Source organism: Eumetopias jubatus, unplaced genomic scaffold (genome assembly GCF_037043125.1).
Source record: "Eumetopias jubatus isolate StellerSeaLion01/CBP00866 unplaced genomic scaffold, mEumJub1_p1.0 scaffold_3, whole genome shotgun sequence".
Lineage (NCBI taxonomy): Eukaryota > Metazoa > Chordata > Mammalia > Carnivora > Otariidae > Eumetopias > Eumetopias jubatus.
In genome coordinates this window covers 5,730,899-5,752,778 of record NW_028274809.1, presented here as the reverse complement: position 1 = coordinate 5,752,778, position 21,880 = coordinate 5,730,899, and the positions used below count along the sequence as shown (strand labels likewise).

General features: G+C 49.1%; 1 protein-coding gene across 5 annotated transcripts in view; it reads left to right on the top strand.

Annotated features, from left to right (window-relative positions):
* The window catches only part of AGAP1 (ArfGAP with GTPase domain, ankyrin repeat and PH domain 1), a 520,576-nt gene that overhangs the window by 206,651 nt on the left and 292,045 nt on the right, over nucleotides 1–21,880 (top strand). For all 5 annotated transcript variants that reach the window (XM_028105330.2, XM_028105329.2, XM_088021480.1 and 2 more), the window contains exons 4-6: nucleotides 5,327–5,412; nucleotides 8,220–8,361; nucleotides 12,849–12,983. In XM_028105330.2, coding sequence (XP_027961131.1) covers nucleotides 5,327–5,412; nucleotides 8,220–8,361; nucleotides 12,849–12,983 — 363 coding nt within the window. The remainder of the gene's footprint in view (nucleotides 1–5,326; nucleotides 5,413–8,219; nucleotides 8,362–12,848; nucleotides 12,984–21,880) is intronic.

Sequence of the window (21,880 nt, the reverse complement as noted above, 5' to 3'; positions counted from 1 at the left end):
TGTGCTCTTTTTCCCCCCTTAAAGCAGAATGACAACACAGATGAGCGCTTACACCTCTGTGTGGGGCTCACCCTCCACGGAGGATCGAGCCCACTAACTGTGAGCTAAATATGAGAAGGAACCCAGTTGTTTTACTTACCCCAGCATCCCAAATTTAAACTGGTTCCCAGGAATGAGACCAGGACTCAGGAGAGTAACCTCGAAACCTTTCGAGTGTTTTATTACGGTTGGATGGTAAGAGATGTCTTCAAGTCTTTCTGAAAGATGTTCAGAAACCAGAATGGCTGTGTCCTTCCCGGTGTGCCATTCGCAACACCTGCACGTCAGCATCCCTGTTCTCGGTAGGAGCATCCAGGTCCACCTCTTACCCGTTTGTGGGAGAAGTGAAGACCTTGACTCCCTTCAGAATGCAAGCTCAAGGGCACACGAAGGTCAACAGGGAAGTTTTCTGGGAAGCCTGGAAACTTGCCTTTGGGTGAACCAGAAATTGCACGTGAGGCTGAGTTTAGGCAAGTGGGGCAGCCCATCTGTCTGTTTTCTGAATGCTGAATGGGGTGCTGTTTCCCTCTGCTGGCCTCACCGCATCTTTGGAAGGAATCAACGTAAGGAAAGAGGGACATCTGTTTTCCGTTCCCACAGGGATGTCATCCCAGGTTCGGGGCCCTGGTTCTGGGGTCGAGCCAGCGGGCCAGCAGCCACGTGTGGGCTCCGTGGCCCCGGGGTCTACACACCCCTGCTTGCCATGCCCACCGCACACCTGTACATAGGTGTGCTGGGCCATCCCATGCTGACTGTTTCCAAGTTGAGGTCAGGTTTGGGGACACTTTCTAGAAGTAAAATCATCCCAGAAGTAATTTAATATTATGTAATAATATTTGGCTGAGAATGTTGAACACCATTCATGTAACAAGTTTACAGCGTTGGCCACGGGGAAGGCTGGGCATTGTGTGCTAGGAACACAAAGCTGGGTAGAGCTGCAGGAAAATAATTGGAAATTGGATTATAAAATCGGCATCAAAAAACCCTACGTGAAAAGTGCAGTTGGATGCAGCGTTTGGTGGTGTCCTCTTAAATTTAAGGTAGGCAAAGATCTAATGCTTGGGATGGGCTGGGGTGTTTGCATTGAAGTAACAAGAGCTATGGCCCCCACTGAAGCCAGAGCAGCTCGGTTCCTCACAGGCTTTCCTCCCAAGGCTCTCCCCTTTGTGTTTCTAAACTGTAGAAAACGAGTTTTAAAGTCTTATTTTATTTTACGTGCCAGGCCACGTTTCTCCCAGTACCCCGTGGCCACATTCCAGGGGAGCCTGACAGCGGTCAGTAAGAGTTTATTTATATATAACATTTATTAATCATGTTCTTTCTTCTCACATCCTGGTGCTTTAGCACCTGGCCGAATTTTATCTAATTATTAAATCTCTGGGCTCAAGGCAAATGCATAAGAGTATTTAATGTTTTTCCCTGATGTATGTATTACCAGAAAAATCACATAAGCCAATTACAGGTGTCTAGTATTTGTAATTGTAAGATATTGAAAAGACATGCTAATTATGTATCTTGAGGGGAAACATAAAGTGATTTTAGAATTGGGAGGGACCTTTAGAGGTGGAAGGATCACCCCTCCTTTTAGAGGTGATGTAAATTAGGTGAGTCCTTTGCTGAGGTTACAAAGCTGGAGATTATAAAGGAACAAAAAGAGAGGTCCTTGCAAACCTTTCTTGACTTGAATGCTGTGATTGAACTATCTGCAAGCATAACTTGCAAACAAGACTCCACGAACACACTTGAAAGGAAGAAAATGAAAGAAGGGATGTGAAATTCATCCAGCAAGGTCTGTGGGTAGGACATTCAAGGAGGAGGTGCTCAGCTCCAAGCCATTCTGTTCCTGGAGAGCTGGGTACTGACCCCTGCCCACTGGGCTCTTGCTCCCGAGGTCGGAGAGGGATGCTGGTAGTTTGGGAACTCAGGTGGCCCCAGGGACAGGCTGTGGTGCTCATCTCCTGCTTGGAGGCCACCCAGACTGGTGACGGGTGTGTGTGGCCATTGTGCCCTCAGATGCTAGTGCATCAGGGAGCTGCTGGGGGTGCAGGGCCAGGCAGTTGGAAGGCACGGTCCCAGGGCCACGAAGAAGAGCGTGGGCTCAGGGTAGAACTGTGGCGTGGTGTGGATCCTGCAGATTGTGGACTGCTGTGGGGGCAGGCCTGCGGCCGAGGGCAAGTGTGAGGCAGGCAGGAAACTCTTGGATGATTTCAACAAATACAGACAGGATGGAGAGAATAAAGGGGGTTTTGAAATGTTCTAGGGATAACCTAGGTAGAGAGAGAGAGAGAGAGAGACTGTGTGTGAGTGTGAGCTCACTCTAGGAGGATCATGAGGGTGCCAGAGGTTGTTAGTTTGCTCTGGCCACCAACTGGGGGCGCTCCAAACAACCCAGATGGATTCTCCCACCATTCTGGAGGCCAGAAGTCCAAGGTCAAAGTGTCGGCAGGGTTAATACCCCCTGAACCTGTGAGGGAGGATCTGTTCCAGGCCTCTGGGCTTCTCGTGGTTTGGGGGCATCTCTGGTGTTTCTTGGCTTATAAAGCTCCTGCATTCATCTTCACCAAAATTTCCCTAAGGACTCCAGTCACTGGATAAGGGGCGCATCCTACCCTAGTATGAGCTCATGTTAACTAATCACATCTGCAGTGAATTTATTTGCACCTGAGGTCCTATTCCGATGTACTGGGTGTTAGGATATGAATTTGGGGTGGGGGGACACAGCTCCACCCATAACAGAGGTAATGGTGGGACACTGCATGAAATTAACGTTGCTCTTTTAGGATGTGGTAATTAGCAACCTAACATTTGAGGAAAGGTTAGTGATTATTGGGGTTTTTTAAATACCTGCTGGAACAGCAAGGCTTCCACACCCTCTTGAAGGCCCCAGAGCTCAGCCCTTATCCTCAGTTTCTCCTGAGCACAGGCAGGACTGTTGCTGAAAGGACATTTGCGAGGTGCTGCCCAGACCTGTCCCTGCCACTGGAGGGCCCAGCTGATGTGACACGGGAACTGCCTTGAAATCCCTTCACTCGGAGCACAAGTATTTTCCTGTGATGTGAGAACTTTAAATTCTGCATCAGATCTGCTCCCGACAGACTTGATCTGAAGTGCTTGCTCCCTTGGGCTGCTCTGTAGTGGCCGTCATCCTCATTCAGGCGCCAAGATCAACCCACCGGGAATCAGAGGGAAGATCTGTGAGCTTGTACACAAATTCCTGTGGCTTTTCCCTTGTCCCCCTCAGTGTGACCCGTCAGATCTCTGCGAACAAGATGTGAAGGAAAAGGTTTTTCCCAAAGTGTGGATTTCCCATCTAACATTGTTATTTCATGAAAGGTTGAATTCGATTCATTCTCACCAAGAGATAGCAGGTTTCCAGCACCTCTTCTTTTTTTAAAGGTTTTAAAAAATACAGAAATGATCCTGATTACTCTTGCAACTGATGTACATTTTTTCTTTTGTAAGTTAGGTTTATTAAATGTTAAGTGTATCTTTTTTGAAAGCAAGTGATAACTCTTGGCAGAAATTTTGAATAACACTAGTAATCCTTGCTAGTGGTGCTGCCCTTCAGGTGGAGTGGGGGCCAAATTTTACAGCTGGGGACACTGAGGTAGAGAGAGGTGAATAAGGAAGGCGATGTCCCGGGGTGGCATGTGGCGGCCCTGGGATCCGCACAGAGAGCCGGCCCGGCATCGTCGGCGTCTTGTGGCTGCGTCCCACTGGGGGCGCGGGGGCTCTGCTGGCGCCCGGGGTTTCCAGCTCATTTTATAATCACGGCAGCCCCCCGGGGAAAGGGTGCCGTACTTTTCTACCTACATGGAGTCTGTGATTCGGGGACCAGGAGTCATCTGCCAGTCTCCCTACAAGTGCAGGAAGTGGGCCCAGCATGTCTGGATCCCGCGAGCAAACACGCCGTCACCTTCCCCCATCTGACCGTTCTCTGTGCACTGCCCGCGGTCTTGGGTGCTGGCCGTGCACGGGAGCAGAATGAGCGTTTATCTGCTTTGTTTGAATGTTGGAAAGTTGTCTTCGGTTTTTGTTATTGAGCAGACTTAACGTGTGTTTTGCGGGCCCAGTAGGGAGAGGAGAGCGTGCGCATGCCTCTGCGTGCATGCAGTCGTGGGCCCGCTTTGAAACGTTAGTCCGCCGCTGGCCTGCCGCAGGGCACCTGGCAGCCGCCCGTCCGCAGGGGACGGGGCGGCCCCGGGAGGCAGAGGGCGCACACGCAGCCTCTGGGGCCAGCGTGGTTCTCCAGGGCGCGGTCATCCGGGGTTAAGGTAGTGTTTCTGGAAGGCGTCTGTGCCAGGACTGAGAATGAGAGCAGGTGCTGATGCGTTCTTCTCTCAAAAACAATTCAGAAAGAATCCTGGTGAGGGTTAGCTGGAGTGGACTCAGAGCCCAGAATCTCGAAAGGTGCTTTGTCTTTGGAGATGGCAGAGGGACCCAGAAGCGGACGTCCTTCCCTTGTCCGGGAGAGGCCTGGCAGTGTGGTCCGGGGCGCCATGAGGAGACGCGCGGGGCAGTTGCGTGTCCCTCCGCAGCTGGGCGTGTACGGGGCCGAGATGAGAAGGGCCAGATTCCCCCTTTACACAAATGCGCGCATGGCGCCCTGGCAGGGTCCCTGGTGGTTTCTCGCTAACACAGTGTGCTCTCTAACCCCGTCGCCAGCCCGCTGCCCCGCTCTGTCTCGACCTGTGCGGAGAAGCCATCCCGTAGTTCTGTCTAACACGTGTGTGGTGGTTCAGCATCCCCCGTACTCGTGCCCCGCGAATACGGGAACACCATTCCCATGATGTTCTGTGTTTTCCTTTCAAAAACTGGGTTTCTCTTGAGGAGAATACAGATTCTCAGCTCTTGAATTTATTAAAATGTTGTAGACTCAGCACCTGTTGAACATGAAAAATTCGTTTCAGTTTTGCCAACCCAACAAGAGAGTGATCATTTCACTGCTGTGTTTCTGAACTCTGCATCAACGTGTTCCCAGTGAGAGAGAATTCCTGAATTTACAAACAAAGCCTATGTTAAAATTCTTCCATTCTCAGCCACGGGTGACGCTGGCGTTGCCTAGGAGGCTGTGGACTCTAACCAGAAGTGAACACGGGTCCTTAAAGACAAATACTTAAAATCTGAGTTCAGTACTTTTAAAATCCAGTGGTTGCTGGTCCTAGATACTGAGAGTTGCCTCCAGGGCGACAGCCGAGGGTGTATTTTTCCACAAGCGAAGCCCACGTCTGTTTGCCCTCGTCACACCCCATCTTTCCTCCGTAACAGGATGTTTTGTGTGTGGCAGGTGGCCGATTCAAGAAAGAGATCGTAGTTGATGGACAGAGCTACCTGCTGCTGATTAGAGATGAAGGGGGCCCCCCGGAGGCGCAGGTGAGTACTACAATGAAAAAACGGTAAGCAGCCTCTCATCTTGGCTCCCTTGTTCAAGTTCTGGTTCAACAGGTGGCTCTGGAAATCAGGTGTGTGCAAGAAAGGTGACTAGAGGCCCCACGAACATGTTTTCTCTAATAAACTAATTCTGTTGCTCCTTCACATAAAATCCTAGAGGGAAGTTAGGTCTCCGTGGCTGGTTTTCATGTTTTTAAGATGGAAAGAACAACAGAACTTGCGCTGGTTTGTCAACTGTTGATGTGACATCTGGAAATGTCCACAGTCCTCTCCCATTCCCTGTAAGCGGTTTATTCCCTAGAGCAGCGGGATGATTTAGAAAGTTGCTGGTCTGAAGTCTGGAAATCCGATGGGGGCCACCATGCTGCTTGCCGGGCTTCTTGGCGCACGTTAACCCCTACTGAAAACCAGGGTGCGGCATAGTGTGGTTTCTTTGGAAGTTCCCTGAAGGCTGGGCATCCTGGAAATAAAAAAGCTCAGGTGTGGAAAACCTTTCTTTGGTTTACTTCATCTCCAGTTTATTATTTTACTTATGTCATAATTTACTAGCCAAGCACATATTACGTGGGTGAACACCTGCCCTGTGTGGGTCTGCTCATGTCATCTTCCAGAAGACCCTGGGGAGGATGCTCTTAGGAGTCCCGTCTTCACGGAGGACACTGATGTCATGACATCTTGCCCAAGGTTGGACGTGGTGGAGGGGCACAGACCCAGGTGCTTTGCCTGCCGATGGCACCAACCCGGGGATAGAACCAGGGCCCCCTCAGAGATCTCTGGCCAGATCTCCTCTGGCCAGGAGAATGTGTTTACTCTGTTCCCTGAGGACCAGTCCTTTATTCTAGCTGTACTTTGTTCAGGAGCCTCACTTAGCCTGGAAGCGTACCCTAGTTAAAGATTTCTCCTGTGGGTGGGGATATCAGCACAGAGCCTTTCAAAATTATGGACAGGATTTTGTACAAAATTAGGCAGAGCATCCTTGAATATTCATGGCGGGGAGACCTTGTTTTCAAGTTACCCTTCTCGGGCATGTGGAAGCCTGGTCTTTCTTTTCATTGTTCCAGAATATTTCATGTTACTCACCTAAGATAATAGCTTCATGAACAAGATCGTAAGACTTCTTTGTGGCTACTAGTGTCCTCTTAGGTTTGTGTAAAAAATGCCGATTAACTGGCTTTTTTGTGTGTGGCCGTTGGTGGGAGCAGCCATTGGGATGGGTAGGGCTGCTTACTGATCACTCACCACCTGCTAGGTGCTGGGGCAGCCAGAACCCCCACCCATGGGAGAGTGGGGTGTGGCTTGCTTTTCCTCTGCATGGGGGTTCACACAGACTTGCTCCGGTCCTGGAGGACTGCGATCGCTCTCCAGGTGCTCATGCGCGTGGGCAAGCTTCACCGCACTTCTTGGAAGAGAAAGGTAAAACAGGCCTCAAGGTAGAGAAAGGGGAAAGCAGATGCCCCTATCAGCCTGGGTCTTGGGCCCTTTGCAGGGGCATCAGGCCTGTCCCGGGATTCATTCTTAACGAGATCACTTTCTTGTTATCCTTGGGATTTCACGTTTATTTAAATTTTATCATGTAGAATTTTCACTTATAACTGAATCACTTTTCTGTCACATGTGAAGTCAGAGCTTAACCTACAAAAAATTCCCCCAAATATATCCGAGCTGATGCCTAGGCTGGTAAAAACTTACCTAGGAACTGTGGCTTCTTGCAGAAAGTAAACAGGATTATTATTATTTTTCATTTTCCTGTGGAAAGAGGAGGGTCTTTGGTGACGTATTGACCTGCTCTCGATTCTGCTGCTGCAACCATGTGTTGACTCTGGGATGCTGCTGAGCTTCCGGGGCCTTCCGTTCACTTAGGCGCCAACCTTACAAGTGGTTATAAGTATTGAATGAGATAGTACGTGCCTGGCTGTAGTCACTTGCCCCAAAGTAGATGTGATGGAGGGTTCACCTGGATGCAGGTAAAACAAGAATAAAATGGCAAGAGTCAGGTTGTTGTGGGATTTTAATGTTTTTCCCTGATTTTTGCTCATTTTCTTAATTAGCTTTGTGTATTTCTCTAACCGTAAGTAATCCTATCCTCAGAGGGGGCTTTAAGAATTCACTGGCAGGGGGCGCCTGGCTGGCTCACTTGTTGGAACACATGACTCTTGATCTCGGGGTTGTGAGTTCGAGCCCCATGTTGGGTGTAGAGATTACTTAAAAAAAAAAAAAAAAGAATTCAGTGGCAGCTGATCTTTCCGGTAGAAAGACCTCTTCTTGTGAGAAGGAGTGGGCCACAGCCTGGGTGGAGGATTTCTGAGAGACCACAGGAGCCCAGAGAGGAGTCCCCCCATCTCAGAGGAGTCCAGCCAGGCTCCTGGGGGTACTGTGGAAGGGAGTTAGTGTGAAACAGAAAGCTCCAGGGTCACTGTCAGCACCTGTCTTCCGATATTGGGAGGCCCCTCTGCGAGGCTGGGTTTGCCTTGTGTTTGTAAGACTGTGGCTGGCAGGATCGCGGCGGAGGGTAGACGTTCCCACGGGAAAGCATGTGTGGATTGTGCTCCTAGGAGTCTGGGGTGGCCTGAGTGGGAAGCGGGTGAAGGTCCCATTCCAGGTATGTTACGAGGAAGATACGCCGCAGCTACGTGTTACGGCCGAAGTTAGGCACCCATCGGACTTGGCCGGAGCGAGGGGTCTGCCAGCCTTGCGTCCTGTGCTCATGAAGACGCCATCTGCACCCTTCCTCCATGACAGACAGCCTTGTCACTCAGCCCCTTCTTCTCTATGCCCTCTTTTCTCCCTAGTTTGCCATGTGGGTGGACGCCGTGATATTTGTCTTCAGCTTAGAGGATGAGATAAGCTTCCAGACCGTTTACCACTACTACAGTCGGATGGCCAACTATCGGAACACGAGCGAGATCCCTCTGGTTCTGGTGGGGACTCAGGGTGAGTGCCGTCCACATGCAGCTTGGGTGTGAAGGACCCCGCAGTTGAACAGTAAGTGGACTCAGGGCCCATAGTTTTGGCCTGGAGGAATTTGAAAACGGTGTAAAGAAGAAATAATTTCTTCCTGAAGGCTTTTTCCAGTGAGAATCCAGGAAACTGAAATTGTCCCATTTCCTGATTTGATTCTGTGGAGAAATCACTTGGTCAGCACCCTCAGCAGGAAACCCTCCCCAGGTGCTCTCGAGAAAATTTCTATTTTCTTTTTCTGTAGTAGGATCTCTTAATTCTTTCGGTTATGTCAAATAGTAGTTTATAAGCAATTTAAGAGGTTGTCGATTTTAACTTGTAGTACATCTTTAAAATACTACTGATTTCTTATACACAGCAGAGTTTTATTTCGCTCTGTTTGTTATGTGTTATGATCTATGTGTAATTTTTACCTAGCAGGTACCTCAGAGTCTGTAATTACCTCGTAAGAGTGCATTTCTTGTTTTTGGCTAGGCCACTTAAAACTTGGCCTCTTGCAAAGTGACACCCCTGATGTGTCCTTGTTCTCAATCAGATCCACGGATGCACTGGTGTCCACCATCTGGGTGTTAAGGCCACGTAGAATGTTTTTAAAAACCACATGCAGGTTAACTTTAAAACTGCTTTGTCGGCAATATGGGTAACTTAAAAATAATCATGTCAAGAAAAGCTGGATTATGCCTCCATTTTGTTGTTCATATGCTGTGTTTGTTAATTCCCTTAGAATGTCCACATCTGGTCTGCCTTTCCGTGCCCTGATGTGAGACTTTTCTAAACGAGAAACTGGCTCTGTTGAACGGTCAGCTGTGCGCATGGTACCGGGTCAAGTGTGCGGAGAGTGAGCTCAGGCAGAGAAGCACTGCCCTGCATGGGGCGGGTGGGTCTTGTGAGAACAGAAGTAGCATGGGATCAACTGAAAGCATCATCTCCGTGTGCTGGATATAAAATGTTAGAGTCGGGTTCTCGTGCGGAGCACCCCCACCCTCTTTTAGGGAATGTGTAATGGCCAGCGGTCTCAGAACTGAAGCCTGGAGAGCGAGCGACAGGTGAATTCCACCTACAACTGGATGGGAAAGAGGTTCTTTATGCCCAGTGCGCCCTCTAGTGGCCGCCGGGAAACAAGGGCGCGCCAGCGTGAAGCCCTTGGTTCTTGTTCTAATACACAGAACTGGCATGTTTCTGTTGGCATCCTGAAAATTCTGTGTTTTCTGGTGGGTGGCAGGATCTACAGCAGATCTGCCTAGAGCTGCCCTGAAGCTGGAGCGAGTCCTTTCCAGCAAGCACCTCTCCCTGCAGGCCAGCCCAGGGCATTTCTGAGCGAAGTCAAGAGACTGAGTGCGGGCGTCCCCTCGCGCGCTGTGTGAGTTCAGGGCTTTGTATTTCAGACTCAGAACACCTTTTCTCTGTGGACTCACTGTGCTAGGACGCAGGGACTTCTCAGTCTAGGCCAGAAGGCTATATGTGATCCATTTGGTGTCGTCTTACACAGCCGTGGTTTGGGTAGTAGAGAGTGGAGTGTCTGGTCCCGGGTGTTGGGGCTGCACAGCCCCCAGCATCAGAGCGTCCTCGCCCCGTGACCTGGACTGCCACCTCCCTGGGCTCCGGCCGGGGTTCATTGGAGGAGCTCCTGTAAGGCGCTTGAAGCGTCCATGGGCACGTAAATGTAATATAAGCAGTTGCTTCTGTTACGTTGGTTATATCTCGGCACACAGCTTTACTGAGGGCCTGGTTGGGGTGCAGAAGTACGGCTCTCTGTTCCCTCCTTGGTGACGAGCGTGGCTCTCCATGTCCCACCGCAGCTGAAGGAAGGCAGAGCCATGCGTCTCCCAGGTTGGCTCACATGTTTGTAGAGGAAGCCTGTGGAAGGCTCCGTAGAGACTCGGGGGAAGCCCTAATGTGGTCCCTGAGTGGAAGAACCTACCCTTTTTATTCCTGCTGGTCTTCTAAGCGTTTTTGTGGAAAGGCTACGGGCAAGGGAGCACCTGAGCCAGGGAGCCTGGGTGGAGGACAGATGCTGGCGGTCTCGCGTTCGTTTGTGGGACTTCGTTCATACGTCAGCACAGCCCCATCCCAAATGAACAGGGCACGACTGTTATCAAGCAGGGACGTTCCTCACCTGAGGGGTCCTCTTGGTCCTTAATCAGATGTCTCATTTCCAGAGTGCCCTAGAAGCCCCTGTGGCAAGAGGGTAGAGTGAGTGTGGGCTTCTGGAAGGTTCCACTCCTAGGTACTTGTTCACTGCTTGCAGACTTGCTTTGTGAAGCCTGTGAGTGTGTTGTGCTTTTGCACGGGCTTCGTGGGATGTTGGAGGTAAAAGGTGGGTCAGGTTACAGATGAGGGACTCAGCTTTGCCCTACCCCAGGTGTTTAGGGTCGGTGGCCTCATCCAAGGCGGGGAGGAGTGTCTCTGCGAGAATGCGTGTTCTCTCCGGGTGTAGTCAGGGAGCTGTGCAAGAGTCCATCAGTGGACAGGACACTTCTGAATGAGGTAGTTACGTAATGTTTACTAAGCTGGTTCTGTTTTAAAGGCTTGCAGATGACATTGATTTGAGGGAGGGGGGCACAAGCTGTGAACAGGTGCAGAGTTACAGGTGGAATGAGAGACCAGGCTGGTGTGGCCCTGACTGACGCATGGTGCAGGTACAACGCGGCCAGAGCGGAGACGTGTCGCTGCTCCCGGGAAGTCAGGGTGGGACAGCACGGGGGGGGGCCTCCCGCTGAGGAAGGGGGCTTGTGGGACTTTTGGGGACCCCAGGTCAGGTTAAGCTGGATTGACGCTATGGCATGTGTTTTCCACATTACACCAGAGCATTGAAAAATTACAGATTTCGATCTTTTTTCCTACCGTTTTCTTACAAGATGTTTGCACCTTTAAAAAATACTTCTTTTCCTTAAGTGTTGTGAAATCCAAGTCAAATTTTTAGTCTGGAAGACAAGAAGACAGGACAAGATGTTCTTTGAAGAAACCCCTCTAAGGGGCCTTCCCAGGGAATATTCTAGAACATCTTTTGAGGTGGCACAAGCCATTGTCAGAGAAAGAGGCCTGAATCGGAGTTAGTCTTGATTTCTCTACGGGAAACTGTCAGATCAGGCCTGTTCCGTGAGCTAAAAATAAAACAGGAAGCAAGAGAAAAGAGGGGGTAAAAATCAATACGTTATTCTCTAAAGATGCCACTTCTTTATACTTACAAAATTAAATGTCACGTGCACTTCCTGAGCCCGAAAATAAGCGCAGTTTGAAGGTTGTTGCTATCTCAGTGACTTCTGTTCTGGTGCTCTTCCTTTGACTAGTGGGGAAAACCCTGTCGGTGGGTTTTTGTTTCAAGAGCAGTTGGCGTTTTCTGTGGCACAGGAGCCTCGAGCCCACGGAGAGAACTTCCCGGTAGAAAAAAAGTCCCTGAAAAGTGCCTGTTGTCTCCCACCTCGCTCCTAACGTCTTGGCCTTTCTCTGTTGGCATGTGCTGGGCACGGGACTGCATGATGGGGTGGGGTAGAGGCATCTTGGACACTGAGCCAAAGAAGGCTGGTTTTTCTTTGTTTAGGGGACTGGTGGCAGGTGCCCCACATCCGTTTTGTTGCTCAAACGTCCTTATCTGTATACAGACCCTGCAGGAAGTGGGTGCGCCCAGGACTCGTTCTGTTAAGACCTAAGGTGGTTCGCACCCCAGCGCGTAGGGCCCTCTACTGTCCCCCTCTCTTCCACTCCTGCCTCAGTCTCCCGTAAACACACCAGGTGCTTGGCTGCCCCACCCCTCCGCCCCAGGTGCTCTCCCCCCAGGTGGTGGCTGGTTGGCCTTCACCTCCTTCCTGGGGCTGGGGCTGCCCTGAGAATCCACACTGAGCACACGGACCATCAGACATCCTGCCCTGCCTGACATGGCTCTCAATGGCCACACAAAATTCGTCATTGTTCCATGTCTCTGTCTTGTTCTCCGCCTCCCTCCCCGGCCACCCTGATAGCCCCTCCATGAGAGAGCCAAGTTTTGTCTGTTTTGCCCATTGGGGCAACCCTGTGCCCGGAATAGGACCAGACATCTGAGGGCAGCTCTGTGGACATGGACTGAACAGGTGTATGGCTGCACCTGGGGAGTAATGCTGCTAGAACGCAGTGAGCAGAGTGCTTAGTGCACCAGACGTCCCCTGTGAACAGTGAGCATGGCTGTTTTTTTCTCCTTTTTAAAGTGTTCTCCTCTGGAGCCACATTTAACTCCTAACTCTTTTCTGGGCATCCCTTTATCTCCGTTTCAGAAGCAGGATCCTGTGAAACACACTTTTACAAATGGAGACTATTCTAAATGTTTGAGATTATTACTTGGAGGGTAAATCAGGTTTTAAAAACTCCAGGTTCTTAAATACATTACATGCCCAGGAGCAGGGCACAGGTTTTGAGCTACTTGGAGGCTCGAAGTGGCGGGACGTCAACAGAGCTGCTTATGGTCACCTTGTTGCTGTCTGTTCCAGATGCCATAAGTTCCACCAACCCACGGGTCATCGACGACGCCAGGGCGCGGAAGCTCTCCAGTGACCTGAAGCGGTGTACCTACTACGAGACGTGTGCCACGTACGGGCTGAACGTGGAGCGGGTCTTTCAGGACGGTAAGTGCTCCCCGCCACGCAACCATGTCCCCTTCCACAGTGCAGGGCCCACCCGGCGTGAATCCGAGCGCCCCCTTCGTGCAGAGGTGGTGCTCAGCTGCGTGCGTGTTCAGAAGACTCAGCAGTCCACTGGGAATCCTGTGTGGTGCACATGTGATGTGACCTTCTGTGCACAGGGTGTGACATTGCCCACACTTAATTTCTGCACGTGATGGCTCACGCTTACACATTTCTTCTCCACCGTAGCTGCTCATTCTTAGTTCAAGCCCTTCTCTAAAAACAGTCTAAATATTTGCTCTTAGGTTTTGGAGAGAATAAACCAAAAGAGGAAAGAGAGTCAAGTTTGGGCCAAAAAAAAAACACAAAACCCAATCCCACATTAAGACTCATGGCTGAGAGCCAACACCACGATTTAAGAATTGTTTCTTTGTTGCTGAATTCCTTAGTGATCACCCGCCCCCCAGAACAGCCGGAACAGCCGTGCACCAGACAGGAAACCCTCCTGGAGAAGCGCAGGGTTCACGGGGCAGAGACAGTCACGTCCGTGATCGTGATGCCAAGAGTCGGGCTGGGAAGCGGGAGGGGGATGGGCGAAGGCGTGGGAGAGGTGGTGGGAGGGAGGGGTGGTCTTTGGTCCGGAGGGGTCAGGAAGGTCTGGGGGAAAGCGACTCCCCTAGCCTGAAGGGCAGTGCTCCCCGCAGAGGGTCCTGATGACCGTGGGGAGTTGTGGGGAGTAACTCCCAGGCCGCCCCCCGTCTGGCTGACCTCCACGGCGGCGGAGCCGACCACCCAAGCCACCCGTCATCCCAGCCTTGCCGGGCTGCAATCCCGACGAAGACGTGTTCCTACCAGTGCAAGTAGTAATTACACACCTGCGTCTGGGACCTCCCCACACCGGACAGTGTATGCTCTTCTTCTAAATGTCCAGATGAATTTCCAGATGGAATTGGAAGAATTCCACACTTTGACCATTTTTATGACATTTCATAGATTGGGTCCCTTTCCAAACTTCTCATTTTCTTCCCTTTTCCGTACGAGCCGGTTCCATTCTCAGCTTGCGGCCTGCTTCCCCGCACAGTGGCCTGTCCTTTCTGCTTCTCAGCCCGTGTGTCCTGCAGAGGCCTTTGTGCTCTGGGTCCTCACCGCCTTCCCAGTGCCTGTTCTGACACAGAGGCATCCTGCTGAGGGACAGCTCGGGGGCCCTTCCTCCGCCCACCCCCCCCAGCCATCCCATCCCTGCTGGAGCCCGTGGTGGCCTGTGTATGCCCGTGCTTACAGCACCTCGAACGTTTGCCTATGAAGAGCCGCGCACAGAGACACGTGGGTCTCCTGGAGGGTGCCCCGTGGGGCAAGCAGCCCAGACCCTGTGGAGCTGTTACAGATGTAGGTCCCCAGGCTTGGGCACACGGGCCACGTCTGGCCAACCACCTGTTTCTGTGTTTCCTTGGGCGCACGGAGGGGGGCTGCTCTTGTTACCACCGCAGAGTTCAGTGGTTGAGGTGGGAACATGATGCCCCCGCCAGGCCTGAAACAGTTCCTCTCTGGCCCTTTGCTGTGGGTTTGCCGGCCCCTGGTGGAGGTTTTCGGAATTTCATCCTGTGGTTGAGCTTATCTTCCACGATTGCTTTACATGTGCATTTATTGAAAATGTGAACTTTCCATAAATGAGCTCATACATAACCGTAAGAGTTGGTTAACACTAGGGGAAGCCCAGATATTGTGCTTCCTTGCCCTGCATCCAGAGCGCACAGCGGTCAGGCTCCGGCTTCGGCGCTGGAAGCACTTTGTTGTCTGCAAGCCGGAGTGCCAGCAAGGGGAGGACGGGAAGGGCTTTTCCAAACAGCGTTATTTTATGCTCTTAGAGGGTTTCCATTGCTGTGATTTAACAAACACGACACTCGTAGCGTGAGTTTTCACAGGTTTAGGAGATTTCCAATACATTTTGTTACTTCTTATTTTAGAAATAATGCAGTGCCATTAAATATTTGAATTGTACAGAGTCAGAAAAGGAAATAATACCTATGATACTGCAGTTTCTGTGACTATTGTGATTTTGTCCTTAAAATATTTCTATTTATATGAAGATAAGTTTTAAAAATAAAATGAGGGTTTACTCTGCATATTTGGTAGGGGGATTATAGGGTATGTTTTTTTGTTAAGTCATGAACTCTGTAATTGTTAGTGTTAAAAGGAGTTGCTGACTGAGTGGGGACTGTGCTCAGTATTTAGAAATTGTGAACCGTCACAATCCATTTTAATCCTTAAGGAAAAAAAAAAAACTCGGTTTAGCATTAAAGAAATCAAGGCTCAGAAAAATTATGCTTGACCAGAGGCATCTGGATGGGACGCCTGTCCTGGGATGAGGAGCCCAGAGCTTTAACCATCCTGTCATTAAAGCCACAGTGATGTGCGTCCTGCCTGGTCCCCTGGGGGAGGCTGGACGGAGGGCGCACTCGGCAGGCTCACCACCCACTCACAGACTCAGGTCATTCAGATTTCTCTTTCAACTTTCTGGCTTCTTTTACACCTTAGGACTTGCCTTTATTTATGTGCTTTTCATATCTTTGCATTGTAGAAAGAGAAAGAGCTTGTAGTTTCTATATAACATTTAACTTACCCCTGAAAGAAGGAAACAGGCCTGGTTCTCACACCAGCCAGAATCTGGAGATTCAGTCCAATTAGTTGAAGCACCTGCCTCCGCCCCCCAGGCTTTCTGGTCGACTGGCTCTCCAGGTTGATTTTTTTTAAGATACCGGGGACTGTAGTCTTTGCTTCTTTAACTCGAAGTTCTTAGTATCCTGAAACTGAAGACAAATTGCAGAATTAATGGAGAAATGGAATGTCTGTTTACTTTTCTCTCCAGGATGTAGTTCTCACATGGCTCTTGGAAAGTAATCCAGGATGGAGGGTCTCCGTCAGCATCAGGGGTGTCCCGAGGCAGGGAGGCAAGGTGGATGCCCTCATCTGAGAAGCAGCCTTGCTCATGCCAAGCCTCTGGTTCGGGGTGGAGAAAAGGGGCTAGTACGGGGAGGGACCTGGCCTCGGCGAGGTGGAGGGCCAGCACCCAGAGACAGAACCTTGCACCTTCCCCGAGGGTGGACAGGTGTGAAGGACCAGGCTGCCTTCAGTCACCTGTTTGCAGTGGTCTGGGATCATCGTTGATCCTGCTCCTGCTGAGTTTGTGTAGCTTGTGGAGCAGAATGTCTGGCCTCCATGAAGGGGGTTCCACTAAATAAGATTCACCTTCTAAGAAATCACGTACTCCCTGGTTCTACTGCATCTGGGCTGCCAGGCCTGGCATGGGAGTGGTTACCCGTCTGTCTGTCTGTCTGGATTCCCAGAAGAGCCCTGCAGGGAGCTCAGGGCCCCACAGGCTGCACCAGGGGATTGAGGCAGCCTGGCCTGCGCATGGCCCACCACCCCATGTCTCTCCATCTGTCCAGTTCTGTGTAGCTCTGGTCGCCGCCGGCCATGTCTGCGAGATTAACTTAGGGCTTTTGTAGTTTTAACGTTATAACAGTAATGTCTGTGTTTGGCATGAAATTTTTCAAAAGTCCCTGGTCATTTGTTCTCTCGGCCTAGATTCATTAAGATACAGGATTACAGAAAAATAAAGTTCACTCTCTGCAGACATTGTTTTTCTGGTGCTATGATTTCTATTCAAGAGAAGTTTCTCTTACTCTGTAAAGGAACCAACTGCGTGGAAGAAGTCCTTGCAGTGAGCACATCTTTCCTGCCATTTTAGTTGAGTCTCTGTGTAGGGAAAGGAGGGTAGTATTGGTGATGGGGTTTTTTTGGCCTAGATATTCAGGGACAACCTAAAAGGATTATAACTTAGTGACAAAATTAAATCCCTCTCCTAGAAGACCAAGCCATGATGAAAGGTAGTGAACAGCCATGTGTAAGTGGTTGAAGGACCCCTTGGACCATTCTTGTGCGCCATCTTGGGACTCTGCCTCCTCATGTTCATGAGGGAGCATTTGGGATTTTAGTTCCCTGAAGCTGGATTTTGGAAATGATGAATTCTACTCCCTTTCCAATCATTTTTAGATTTCTCATTCTACATTGAATGTCCTTGCTTATAGCTTGTTTTGTTTGGATGACAGTGATTGTATAACGGATGTATGATGAGCATAGTGATTTGCGTCAGAGTGTAGTTCTCTTTTTCAAACTAAGCATGACGTAGAATCAGTTTTTTGTTTGTTTTGACACTTTGTGAAGTAGAGCCAATAGATCCCCTAAGTTTTTTGGGGGTATATTTTATAACTTTTAGATTACGGTATCTGACTGGCGTGTGATGTTTTAACGATCTCTGATATATAAAGAAAAGTTGTTTCCCTTTCATATGGAATGAGTAAAACCTGATGGTGGTACAAAATATTTAATTTTCCTTTATCCAAGCTACTTTATGCCCTTTTCCTCTCTCCCTCCCTCCCTCTCCTAAAATGAGCTTGATAGAGATTTGTCTGTATTGTAAAACAGTGTTGTTTTATATATGGGTTCCTGTTATGCATCCTGACGTCACCTGTTTTGTATACAGAATTTAATATTCTTGCACGTATCTTCTAAAATTGTAGTCACTTGTTAAATCCCAACTGAAAGCATCCTATTAGACATTAATGCCTATTCCCCTGTGGAGCTTTAACCTCCTACCTTCTTAAGCTTGTGTTCATAGGACAGTAGGAAAACCCATATGCGCAACATTTTGCTCTGACAATAACTGTGTAGACCTGGTCAAGATCCGTATAAGCCAAGATCTAGATAATTACAAATTACCATCTGTCTGCTTGACCCTCCCCAAGACTGCTGGGTTTTGTCACTGTGTTGTCACCAAGAGTAACTGGATAGTCCAGTGATCTCACATGGAAGACCGCTCACTCTAGGATAGATGTTCTACGTTACTTATGTGAGAAAGAGACCATTCGGTTTGAGGTGCATGTGCCCTTCGGACGGCAGCCTCAGAAGGGTTCTGTGTACCGGTGGCTGGCGCTCGGGCTTCCTGTGATCACACACTTAATGCAGTGTCCTGTGGGCGGGCGTCCCTCTGACGGCATGGGCCCATCGGTCTCTCGGCACGGTTGCGCCAGCTGTTTACATGTGTGCTGTGTAGTTCACATTCTGGAAGGCACCTGCATAGAAGCTGTTCCCTAGTTGTCCCCCCCGACCCCCGCCTGCGGATGGCTCACCCGCGAGTGGACGCCCTGTGCTGTCACGGCTGAGCCAGGAGAGGCTGCCTGACTGGCCCAAGGGTTTGCAGTAAGTCGGGGAGCCTCGGTTTGCTTTCTGTGCTCTGCTTCCAAAGACTGATATCCTGATGTACAAAGAATCCCATTTCACATTAAATTCTGCAGCTGCTTGGTCCTAATTACGGGAGTGTCCGGCACAAGAGTAGCTGTATTAATGAGCCCGGTTTGTACGACCTAATTGCATGTGTTAGAGCATCAGTAAGTGGGAGCAGTCTTCAGGGGTTTTGCTCCTGAGTGCTGCATCATCCTGTGCCATTTTGTTTTGCTGACACCGCCGTCTTTTGTTTGTGCTGTTAAAGGATGTGTCAATTAGACCTCTACCATGCCTTCTTGGAACCTGCTTAATTTTCATTGTTGGGGTGGCCTGTTTTATTATTTGTTTTGTTGTTGCTGTTTTTATTGTGGTAGGGGGTAGACTGGAGTCCATTTCTTTTTGTGTCCAATTGTGGTAGGGGGTAGACTGGAGTCCAATTCTTTTTCCAAAGGAGTTCTTTCAAAAATGAGATTTTCCACGATGAAAAGCAAGCCATATATATGTGTACATTGGGCATTTCGTGTGTGTGTGTGTGTGTGTATAGAAAAGGCCAACGGAGTCGTTTAGTGTTTGCTAATTTCTATTTTTTTAATCGTTTGTAATAATGACTAATATTTATTTCACAGTTTAAGGGTTTCTAATGTAAGATAGTAGAACTTAATAGGCCCTCTTTACAGCCAGTGTCTGGCCCACGTGTCCTTTCTGCCCGTGGTTTGCTCTGGGCATCTGTGCCCGTGCCCGTATCCCTGCGCCCCTGCTCTTGGCGCACTCTCACTGCCCCCTCCTCATTGCATTGAAACTTCATACGTTCAAGGTTTCATGGGACAGAGGGAGTAGTTTATGTTATGACAGGGCAAATGGAAACTTTACTATGCTTAAGTTATACTCTATTCAGGGGGGTTAATATTTTATTTTATTTTTTTTAATTTATTTATTTGACAGAGAGAGACACAGCGAGAGAGGGAACATAAGCAGGGGGAGTGGGGGAAGGAGAAGCAGGCTTCCCGCTGAGCAGGGAGCCCGATGCGGGGCTCGATCCCAGGACCCTGGGACCATGACCTGAGCCAAAGGCAGACACCTAACGACTGAGCCACCCAGGCGCCCCGGGGGTTAATATTTTAAAATTTTACATTACCTTCTAAGAATAAGGATGACATGAGCCAGTTGCCTGCATGGGGCAGAAGGAGGAGAGAGGCAGGGAAGGAAAACATTCTTCACGCTCCTCTGACGGTAGTTGGTTGAGTCGTGTAACACGGGTGTTGCCCCGGTTTGGCGGCCGCTCTGCTGTCCTCGTTAAACACCACCGTTCAGTGGCTGTCACTGCCTGGCAGCTTCTAACATGGTCGAATCCCACAGAAATTAGAATCAGCAAGTTGCCTCCAAAAGAACCACACCTCTCATTAAATTGAAAAGCTACCTATCAGGTGTTGACATTAAGTAGACTTTGGGTCGAGCCTGTGGGTGGGGAGGGAATGTGTACAGTGAGCAAGAAGGCCTGGGTCTGGGCGGGTTTTCTGTGAGCTGTAGCCTGGTTTGTGTGTGGATGGGAAAGTGCATGATGATTTACATCGGTTATTTTTATAAAACATGATATTGTCGGTACCCTTTGTATGTGCATCTTTAAATTCAGCTTATTTCTTAACCATAGAAACTTTCTCTATGGACAGGGTTAAATCACAAAATGAAATAATGAATTAATACCAAAGTTAAAATATCATTGGCTGGATAGCACAGACAAGTATGAACACAATTGGCTGTTAATAAGACCTATTTTCAGAGGCCAAAAAAACAAAACGAAAAGAAAAACAGAAAAAAGCTTTTGAAATTAGTATTTTTAGAAAAAAAAGTTAGAGTTACAAGCATCTTACAGAGGAGCCAGACCTCTGGCAGCTGACCTGCAGCCGAGTGTCTTCAAGCATATTTGGCAAATGGGGAACGTGTTACAGTAGGACTCATGGCCAGGCTGTAAGTGAACAGTGTCAGGATTCACTTAAGAATTTGTTGGAGGTGATGACCCTGGAATAATCCGAGTGTTTTGAGATATTATTATGAATTGGACACAAGTATGAAATCAGCTTGTTTCTTGTTTGAAGTCTCTTTGTCTAGAAATCTCCCCTTTTGAGAGTTTCTCTCTTCATCCATTGAGCTGTTCAGTGGACCCAGAGGCTGGACGTTCATAGAGGGATTGACTCTTTTGGGTATCAGTTGATATGCTTACAATCACCGATCCAGGGTGAGAGCGTTTAGGTGTATCCTGTCTGTCACAGGAGTATCCCCACGGTGCGTGTGATTCAGACTGCACAGACTGCAGCTGCTGGCCATAACTGCTCGGAATCAAGTGTGAGACTCGGTAGTTCTTACACTAGTGTCTGGTGCGGTAGAGAGGACCGTGACATTTTTGACTCTTTACAGAATAACATCGGAAGAAATCATCTTAAAATCTTGATACCAAGGTTGCTATTAATTACAAACAACAGGAGACCCTGAACAGTCTTCTGTTTCGTAGTTTTGTAGACTGTTGTGTCAGCAGAGGCTGTGATTGTCCCTGGCAGTTTCTTACCCCAAGTCGGGAATGTTTCCTGCTGCGTTTCCCTTAGGGTGACCTTGGGCGGGCACCACGGCTCACGTGTGCCCATAGATGCTGCTTGAACCCCCACCCTGCCAACACGAGATCAGTAGACACACTGTTAGTAAGTGTGCTCTATTCTGATGTTCATGTTAAGACTCCTGTCTTCTGCTCCTAGAATTAATTTTATCGACGACGCAGAAGAAGGCTGTGTTCATACTTGTCCGTGCTGTGGCATTGTAGCTGGGGCCTGCCCCAGGATTCCGTTAATGACTTGAGCCAGCTTGAATTAGCTTGATGTATCATTAATGCATACAAATGGCTTTTATTTTTGTTCATAATCTATTCATAATGCCACGCCATTCTGCTCTCCCTAATGTTTTTAAAATGATTAAATGGTGATGTACTTTTTGACCTACTTAACCTTCTGCAGCCTCTGATCAACACAATATGAAGATATTACTTAAATAGGAAAGTCAAAAATTGTTAACACTTCATGGCTGGTGTTTCCAACTTATTTTGAAGTCTTTTGTTTATAACATTTTCCCCCTAGAGAATACAGACATAGCCAGATTCTTAGTGGCTTCCCTTCATCGAGGAACTGTCTGCCAATGATGGGGGTTAGCAGCACCAATAAGTTCGGTTCATGAAACAGAAGGAAGAGTAATCCTCCAAGGAGGGAAGTTGTGAAGGTTCTTGACACCAGAAAGCATAGCTTTACCCTGTGGATGCTGATGTTTGTGCACGCTACTCAGCAGTGGGGGGCTGACCAGGAGTGTATGGGGGTCCAATCCAGAGCAGACGCTGGGCTTCCCCGAAGGCAGGCTCTGGGATCCCACGTCGGCCTGTGGGTAGTTAGTGCAGAGTCACTGGAAATTCTATGAAGAGAAAATGACACCCAAACAGCTGGATGGATCTTCCCTGATTTAGGGAGAAAGCAGCTGTGAAGGGTGGATTGCACACTTGTTTGTCTAAAGAAAAAGAGACTGTAGAAACTTTGACTAAATTGGATTGTGTGAGATTTGCTAAAGAAATTCTTTTGAAAGATTTA